The sequence below is a fragment of the Protobothrops mucrosquamatus genome, unplaced genomic scaffold (genome assembly GCF_001527695.2).
Source record: "Protobothrops mucrosquamatus isolate PMUCROS unplaced genomic scaffold, P.Mucros_1.0 scaffold1217, whole genome shotgun sequence".
Taxonomy (NCBI): domain Eukaryota; kingdom Metazoa; phylum Chordata; class Lepidosauria; order Squamata; family Viperidae; genus Protobothrops; species Protobothrops mucrosquamatus.
In genome coordinates, this window is record NW_015387425.1 from 269,242 (window position 1) to 278,663 (window position 9,422).

Genomic DNA, 9,422 nt, shown 5'->3' on the forward strand with positions numbered 1-9,422 from the left:
CCAAAGTCACCCAGTGGCTTTCCTGCCTAAGGCAGAACTAGAATTCACCGTCTCCTGGGTGATTGGCCCAAAGTCACCCAGTGGCTTTCCTGCCTAAGGCAGAACTAGAATTCACCGTCTCCTGGTGATTGGCCCAAAGTCACCCAGTGGCTTTCCTGCCTAAGGCAGAACTAGAATTCACCGTCTCCTGGTGATTGGCACAAAGTCAGCCACTGGCTTTCCTGCCTAAGGCAGAACTAGAATTCACCGTCTCCTGGTGATTGGCCCAAAGTCACCCAGTGGCTTTCCTGCCTAAGGCAGAACTAGAATTCACCGTCTCCTGGTGATTGGCCCAAAGTCACCCAGTGGCTTTCCTGCCTAAGGCAGAACTAGAACTCGCCATCTCCTGCTTTCTAGACCAGCACTTTAACGCTACACCCAGTTAGCTTTGGATGTCTCCTAAAACACAATGTCCATGCGTCATTTATAGCAAACGTCCCCGCATAAATAACATTACCTTCCGGACATAAGACACTGCATCTTCTTCGGTGTAGACCTCAGCACTGACCCCTCCCCTTCGATGCCGGGCTTGGACCACCGGGTTGGGTGGTGGGGGAGAAACTTCATCGTCGTGAGAATCTGACTGAGAGCTGGATTTCTGCCAAGCCTGGATCTGTTTGTTTTCTTCCTGTGAAGAGGAAAGAAAGCTGGATAGATTTCCCTACTTCTACTAGAGCCATAGAGTTCCCGCAGGCAGTCCTCAACTTACGACCACAATCAGGAACAGGAATTTCCCATTGCTCCGCGAGGCAGCTAAGGGAGTCGTGCCCAATGTTATGACTAGTTTGCCCACGGTTGTTAAGAGAGTCACAGTGAATCGCCTGGTCGTTAAGCAAACCCGGTTTCCCCCCCTCCCCCATTGGCTTTGCTTACAAATGGTGATCACACGGTCCAGGGACACGGCAACCACTGTAAATAACACGCCAGTTGCCAAGCACCCAAATGATGATCACGTGACCCTGGGAATGGTGCCATCCATCAACCCGAAGTGCAAGGACCAATCACAAGCCACTTTTTCAATGCCGTTGTAACCTCTATCAGTTGATAAACAAATAGTTGTGAGTCATCGTCCCGTCTCTAGTTTCCATTTCCAATTCTTGATATAATAGTAGAGACTGTAAATTATTACAGGATTTCCCAGGGTCTTCAAAGACAAGCTGTCCCCCGAATACCAAACCACTGCAGAACAATAAATTGGGAGATGTTTGTCCGTCCATCCGTCCATCCTTCTATACCACCTGCCATTTTGCTTTTCACAGTTTTTTGATGGAGAACAATGAGGTGTCCCCCCAAATATCAAAACACTGCTGAACAATAGATGGAGAGATGCTTGCCCATCCATCCATCCATCCATCCATCCAACCACTTGCCATTTTGCTTTTCAGTTTTTTTGATGGAGAACAATGAGGTGTCTCCCCCAAATATCAAAACACTGCTGAACAATAGATGGAGAGATGCTTGTCCATCCATCCATCAATCCATCCATCCATCCATCCAACCACTTGCCATTTTGCTTTTCAGTTTTTTTGATGGAGAACAATGAGGTGTCCCCCCAAATATCAAAACACTGCTGAACAATAGATGGGGAGATGTTTGTCCATCCATCCATCCATCCAACCATTCATCCATTCATCCATCCATCCATCCCACCACCTGCCATTTTGCCTTTCACAGTTTTTTGATGGACAACAATGAGGTGTCCCCCAAATATCAAAACACTGCTGAACAATAAATGGGGAGATGTTTGTCCATCCATCCATCCTTCTATCCCACCACCTGCCATTTTGCTTTTCACCGTTTTTTGATGGAGAACAATGAGGTGTCTCCCCCAAATACCAAAACACTGCTGAACAATAGACGGGGAGATGTTTGTCCATCCATCTATCCCACCACCTGCCATTTTGCTTTTCACATAGTTTTTGGGAACAACCAACACTGCATAGCACCCAACTGGGCTTCACAATGCACTGTTGCGCCATGTGTGGTCACGCCAGACCCCTCCCAAGTCTTTTTACTGCTCTCATATTACACTGAGAGGATAATTTAGGAAATGTGTCTATTAAATAGAAGGCTGCGGAGGAGGAAAGAGATCCGATATCAGTGACATGTGGTTAATTGTCATCTTAATCATCTGGTCATATGGAGTCAGGAAATGACTTATGATTTGCTCATTCAAGGTAATGAGAGAAATTAAGAGAAGCACCTTGAGTTGCTTCTTAATGCAGTAGCACCTTCCCAAAAGTTCCATGGATCATCCATGTTCAACGTTCTCATTAGGAACAATTTCTATGATTATCTCATGAAGGAAATGTACATTAATAGATCAGAATAGTTCTTCCCCATGGAATGTCCCCAAAATGGGTACTAGGTAATCCTAAATGCTTAATCTAAATTCACACCATCCTTTTTCCAGATGTGAGGAATCACAACAGACACCCCAAAAGAAGCCTTCAGAGATATCTTATGATGCTATGCAAGACTCTTCAACATGTTCCACTATTCACTAAATTCCCCGGCAGAGGATTGGACTAGAAGACCTCTGAGGCCCGAAATAGATTGGGCAACCATTTGACCAGGATGGTATAAGTTCTCCTGCCTTGAGTGAAGAGTTGGACTAGAAGACCTCTGAGGTCCTCTTCCAGCCCTAGCATTCTACGTTCCATGTTCTTCCCACGCCATCATTCTACGAGTTTACAATTCGCTTCTGGGAATTATGGGCAACCCAGAAGAAGCCAGAGAAAAAAAGGCGGAACAGAAAGCCATCACGCCAGGCTCCCAACGAGAAAGTCAGCTCAAACTGCCCCCATGGAAGCCCTAAAGACCTTCTCAAAGCCTCCAAAACTGAAGCCAAAAACTATGAGACTCTTGCACAACAGAAGAAAACTTGTGAGGAACACCAAGTTCAGCACATCGTTCTTAGGGATCCACCAATGACAGCGTCGCATGCTCAGGCACGCACAACTCTCCAAGAAGTCCAGGGGTGTGACACCACAGCATCACTTTTGAGGAAGCCATGGGGATAAAGGAAAGCCATACCTTTGTCACTGCAGTTAAGGACCGCTGACCCGCCACATCGACCATGTTTCCAGAAGCCACAGCCGAGCAGAGGGGTAGAAAGCCTCCGGGCTGCCTGATTTGCCCTCAGGAAGGGCCTTGCCCATCCCAATTCTGTGCAACTGCCAAATGGCAACACACCTCCTCATCTTCAAAAAAAACCCCTCTTCTCCCCACCCTCTCAAGGCAGCTCCGTCATCGGAAGGACGGGACAGTTGGGATTCAGCTGGCTTGGGTCCACGATCCAGAAATGCAGAAGGCTTTACCAGCTCCCTGAAGCCGAGAAGCCACGTTATTGCAAGGGGGAAGAAAAAAAATAATCTCTCCGTTCTGCATAGGAGGTTTTCCAGGTGGAAAAATACTGCAGAGTTAGCATCCGGCTTTCTAATATCTGGAAAGACCCGTGTCATAGGTACGTTGACCTCAAATTGTGAACCCTTCCTTGCCAAGGACTCCTGCACGCAACCGAAGGTGCCTCGTCAAGACCGTCATCCTTATTTCTGCTCATGTCCTTCCCTCCAGTGATGATCAGCTAGCTACTCAGCATCCCCAGCTCCTACACCCCCCCCCTTTGATTCAAAACACACTTTGCAAGGTCCTCCCTGGAGAACAAGCATCGTTGAAATGGATGAGCTTAAACCTCGGTCCCTCTAAGGGAACGTCGGACTTGAAAAGCTGGAAATAAAATATTCAAACCGAAGGGGGGGGGGAAAAAATCAATGGCTCTTACAAAGTACGGGGTGAAATAGCAGAAGAAGGCATCCTTCAGAAGGAGAGGAGAAAGGTTCTAGAAGCTGCACCAGGATTAACCCTTAGCTGGGTCTTCAACCTCCACCCCCCTTCAGATAGGAGACAGAAAACAAGTTACCATATAGTTCTCTTCCGCCCCCGTCTCTTTACAAGAGCATCTCTGCTACACACAACTCCGCTGTCAGCTGGTGCAAATAAGAGACAGGCTAGCATTTCTATGCATTGCTAATTTACTGCTAGGCACACAAGCTCCTGTCTCCAATGTCGGAAGCCCACAAGTCTCAAGTACACACCAGGATCCACAGCTAAACTTGTCAAAAGAAAAACAAAAAGCACATTCCATAGAACAGGGGACTTTAAACACACAGACACCCCCAAGCCCTTTGCCAGGGATACACACACACACACACACACACGCACACATTCATCCCTCACCCCTAAATTCCTGTACCGGGTCTCGGGAAAGGCATAATGAATAAATCTTTCCCCCTGAAAGACCGCTTCTCAAAAGTGGATTCTTGCCAATCTTTTCAGAAAATTCCCTGTCAAAGGAACGTCGTCCATCCTTCACAAATACACAAACACACACACACACANAGAGAGAGAGAGAGAGAGAGAGAGAGAGAGAGAGAGAGAGAGAGATTCACACACAGTTGCCATGACAGCCCACGTCTCTGCGGGAATGAATGACATCTGTCATTCACAAGTACAGCTATGACGGGGGATGAACTTCCATTCCTTGAACATGTTGGACCAACCCAAAGCCTGTTGGGCGCCAAGAGGGCCTTGCTTGAGATTCAGCCTAGATTGAAGTCCTACAACCGGGTTCAACCATCCCACCATCTTAATAAGCAAACATTGACAATTCTGATAACACCAGAGAGACTGGAGGCCAAACAGGGTGGAAGAGAGACTTTCAATCATAGCCTGAAGACCGGTTTTCACACTTACGTTGCAGCGTCCCCTCGGTCGCGTGATCAAAATTTGGCAAATAGCATGAATTTAAGATGGTCACAGCGTCCCGGGGGGTCACGTGATCCCTTTCTGCGACCTTCTGACAAGCAAAGTCAACAGGGGGGAGCCGGGTTCTCTTAACGAGCACGTTACTCATTTAACCACTGCAGGGATTCACTTCTCAAGAAAGTGGCGAGAAAGCTCATACAAGGGGGCGAAACTCTCACTTAAGAACGGCCTCGCTTAGCAACGGAGATTGGGAACTTAGCTGTGGGCGTAAGTTGAAGATCACGTGTAGAAACCCAGAAAGTGGGCTCACTTAAGAACTGTCTCGTTTAGCGATGGAAATTTGGAACTCAGTTGTGGTCATAAGTTGAGGACTACATGTAGAAACCCAGAAAGTGGGCTCACTTAAGAACTGACTCGCTTAGCGATGGAAATTTGGGACTCAGTTGTGGTCATAAGTCGAGGACTATGTGTAGAAACTCAGAAAGTGGGCTCACTTAAGAACTGACTCGCTTAGCGATGGAAATTTGGGACTCAGTTGTGGTCGTAAGTCAAGGACTACGTGTAGAAACCCAGACAGTGGGCTCAGTTAAGAACTATCTCGCTTAGCGATGGAAATTTGGGACTCAGTTGTGGTCGTAAGTTGAGGACTACGTGTAGAAACTCAGACAGTGGGCTCACTTAAGAACTATCTCGCTTAGCGATGGAAATTTGGGACTCAGTTGTGGTCGTAAGTCGAGGACTACGTGTAGAAACTCAGACAGTGGGCTCACTTAAGAACTGACTTGCTTAGCGATGGAAATTTGGGGCTCAGTTGTGGTCATAAGTTGAGGACTACATGTAGAAACCCAGAAAGTGGGCTCACTTAAGAACTGACTTGCTTAGTGACAGAAATTTGGGATTCAATTGTGGTCATAAGCCAAGGACTACCTCTACACAGGCCGTACGGGATTTTCCAGCAAGGTGAGAGGCACCCAGAAGAAACCGCCTTGGTTTACTTCTCAGGGTTTCCGGAAACTTACATAGCTTTCTGCCTTGTGCACCGAAGGACCAGTCGCCAAGCCTTTGTTGACCCTCAGGGACCCTGTCAGAGATGACCCTGAGGCCCCACATGCTGGCCCTTTGATATGCATGGAGGCCATCAGCGTTTTGCCTCCTCTGAAGTGCATGGAGCCCGTCACGGACTTCCCTGCGAAATTGCTGGCCGGACCTTGGATGTTCATGGACCCTTTGACTGTGTTTTCTGGGTCCCCGTGAGCTGCTCCATTGACCTGGATGGAACCCTCCAGCATTTTCTCACTGTCTTCGTTTGGCATGGCTCCCTGGGACTTCGTTTTCAACATGTTTCTTTCTTTTTCATGCTGGGATGTTGGGTTTCAAGACTGGGCATTCCCAGGAAGAAATACACACGCCCGCGCACGCAACGCATGCATGAGATAAAGAGAAATAAAAGAAGAAGAAGAAGAGTAGGCAACCTTGGCTCTTTTATGACTTGTGGACTTCAACTCCCAGAATTCCTCAGCCAGACACGAGGAATTCTGGGAGTTGAAGTCCACAAGTCATCAAAGGGCCAAGTTTGAAGACCCCCTGGTCTACAGGGACAGGACCCCTGCACATTTTCCCCTCCAATCCACAAGAACAAGTAGTTGGTGGAAAACACGTGGGGTGCCATCAGCAATTCGATTCTTGCTGGCAAAACTGATCAACCCAAAGGCTGATTGGCAGAGTGGATCAGAGGAAGGGGGGAGGGGAAGGGAGTGACCATGATGCACTGCAAAGATGCCCATGTGAATGGGCACGCTTGGACCTCATCCTATCTGACAGAGGAGAGGGGAGCTACTCCTATCCGTTTCGTTCATCCCTTGCCTAACCGAACCCAATCCGCTGCTTGGCTTGTCCGATCCTCAGTTACCACAACACTCTGGAGTCTTGGATACGATACTTCTTGTGATGTTCCAGGCAGATGTTCTTGCCTTTTGGGGTCATACAGTCCAAGGCAACCTCCCACCAACCTCCATGGGAGGTGATGGGCCTGGAGCTTGATTGGCTGAAGGTTCTCCTAGGAAAAGTCAGGTCACAATCAGCTCACTGCTCGCCTAATAATCCGTAACCTCATTTTATTCATGGATTCGTATCCTGCTTTGTATTATTTTTAACCAATAACTCAAGGCGGCGAATATATCCAACACATCTTTCTTCTCTTATTTCTCCCACAACAACAACAACTTTGTGTGGTGGGTTGGGCTGAGAGAAAGCAATTGGCTCAAAGTCACCCAGCTGGTTTTGGTGGCCAAAGCGGGACTAGAACTCACCGTCTCCTGACGATTGGCCCAAAGTCACCCAGGTGGCTTTCACACCTAAAGTGGGACTTGAACGCACAACTGCCTGCTTTCTACCCTGGTGCCTTATTGCCACATCAATCACATACTATAGAATATAGATCCTCAAGAGCTAAACCAGATCAAGCAGATCTATTATTTTTCTTTTTAGAGTGACATCTAGCAAGTGACATCAGGGCTGGTATTTTTGACGCCACTTCCTCTGTTATCCCAAAGGTGCTTTCTTTTCAAAGGCAACTGGACTTTCTTGTTTTGCTAGAAGACGTTTCGCTTCCCATCCAGGAGGCTTCCTCGGTTCTGACTGAATGGTGGAGACTTGAAAGATTTATATTGCTTGCACTCATCTGGTCATTTGCACTTTTTCTGAGAGTCATTGAGGCCGTTTGGAGGTTTATCCGTGCCCTCCAGATGACTTATTTATGACGGTTGCCGTGTCCCGGGGTCAAGTGACCCCCTTTTGCGACCTTCTGACAAACCAAGTTCAATGGGAACGCCGAGATTCACTTCACAACCACGTTAGCAACTTAACAACTGCAGCGATGATTCCCTCGAGACGTGTGGCCAAAAAGGTCGTAAAACGGGGGCGAAGCTCACAACCAAAGTACCTTGCTTAGCAACGCAAACCTGGGGGGCCTGCCACCCACCTTAGCAAACAGTTCCCTTGATCTGACTCCGTAGGAAGCAGCTTCTCAATGTCAGACAAAACCTTTACTCTTTTCTTATTTTTTTATTTTTTTTTAACAAAAATAAGAAATAAATACCAGCATCCCAGCGTTCCCCCCTCCCCTCCGTTTGAAAGTCCCGTTTACCTTTTCCAGTTTCTCAAAATGTTCCCGCAAGAACTTCATTGGCCGGTCGGGTTTAGCAATGCAGAGGTTCACAATGCACTCCTTCAGGATTTGCTGGATGTTGTGCTTCTGAACATAGAGTTCACATCCTTTCAAGCTCTCGTCGTCTTCTCCTCCTCCGTTACCAGAGGAGGAAGCGGCCGCCATCTTGGTGAGGGTCAACGGATGACAACCCTGACTGAGGAGGAGGAGGAGGAGGAGGTGGGATGTGAGAAGAGGGATGACATCCATCTCCTCCGACGGAAAAGCCACCCACCCACCCCCTTCCAGCTCTTTGCAATCATCTGGAGCACATCATGCATGATCTCCCCCAAAGCGCTGGAGCACCAAAGCGTCACATCGCAAATGCTCCATGGGTTACAAATCTCTTTCTCAGAGGCTTGCTAAAAATGCAGCCTCCGTTTATCCAAGCCTCTCTCATTCCTACAGCCTGGGAGCCCCAAGCCCACAGCTTTTGCAGGCATCATCCCTCCTGCGAGACAGACTTGCCACTGAAAGTTGGGGAACATAAGAATAGGGGCTCATAGAAATTGGATTTTTTCCCCCCTGCTTTGAGGCCTCAGAATCTACCCTCTGGTTCAAACTGCTGCACGGTCATCATATTCTTAGCAAAATTTATGCGTATCCCCCTGCCTCAGTTGGTGGGCAGATCCAGCCCCCAGATCTGTTGTAGCGTTACCTCCCGAAAAAACATGGTTATTTCAATGGGAGGGAAGCCACCTCTTCCTCACTGGGGCCAGCAAGCTGAATTTCTTACGTGGATTTCTACCAATGCTTTCTACCTTTTTTGCGATGTTTCGGACGGCAAGCCGGTCCAAAACAGAAAGGTTTTGTGACACCCCCTGGAATTGGCGAGAGAGGAAAAGCAGATTCCCCAACCTCGTCCGTGCAGGGATTTGGAATCCAAGATTCCAAAGGCTTTCAGCTCACAGGGACCCTGTCTTTGGAAGATGGTCAAGGCTCCTGAAAAAAACAAACAAAAAAAACCCCAAACACGTCTTCCCCAGTCAGCCTTCCACTGAATCTTAGTGGGCAGGATCAGAATTAAATTTTTCGACTCAATTCTCTCCAAGGTTTTCTGCTGTCTTCAGAATGAGGAGATTCCTGTTTCGTTTTTGGTTTGCTTTGTTGTTGTTGTTTTTTTGTTTTTTTGCAAAAACAAAAAACAAGCACCCTTTTTCTCAAAAGAGCAACCCAGGATTGTCCAGCCTGATTATTATTATTATATTATTTTGAAATGGCAGGGCAAGGAATTTTCCCTACGCTTGCCTTTGTTGTCCCTTGTTAACTGTATGGAAAGGGAAGAAAAACCTTCAGATCTTTCCCCCCTATAAACCGTTGGTCCTTTCCCTCCATCAGCAACAGCTCTTTTGTGCAGAATTAAATCTGAGCCGTTGTTGCTGGGAGAAGGAGGGAATGAGGATGGAGAGAG

General features: G+C 47.6%; 1 protein-coding gene across 1 annotated transcript in view; it reads right to left on the reverse strand.

The window, feature by feature from the left end:
• PRKAR1B (protein kinase cAMP-dependent type I regulatory subunit beta) overlaps window positions 1–8,140 on the reverse strand; it is a 61,767-nt gene extending 53,627 nt beyond the window's left edge. The window contains exons 1-2 of the mRNA XM_015820921.1: window positions 7,952–8,140; window positions 497–667 (exon numbers count right to left, since the gene is read on the reverse strand). Of these exons, the coding sequence (XP_015676407.1) occupies window positions 497–667; window positions 7,952–8,137 (357 nt within the window). The 5' untranslated portion in view covers window positions 8,138–8,140. The remainder of the gene's footprint in view (window positions 1–496; window positions 668–7,951) is intronic.
• Between the last annotated feature and the right edge of the window lie 1,282 nt (window positions 8,141–9,422).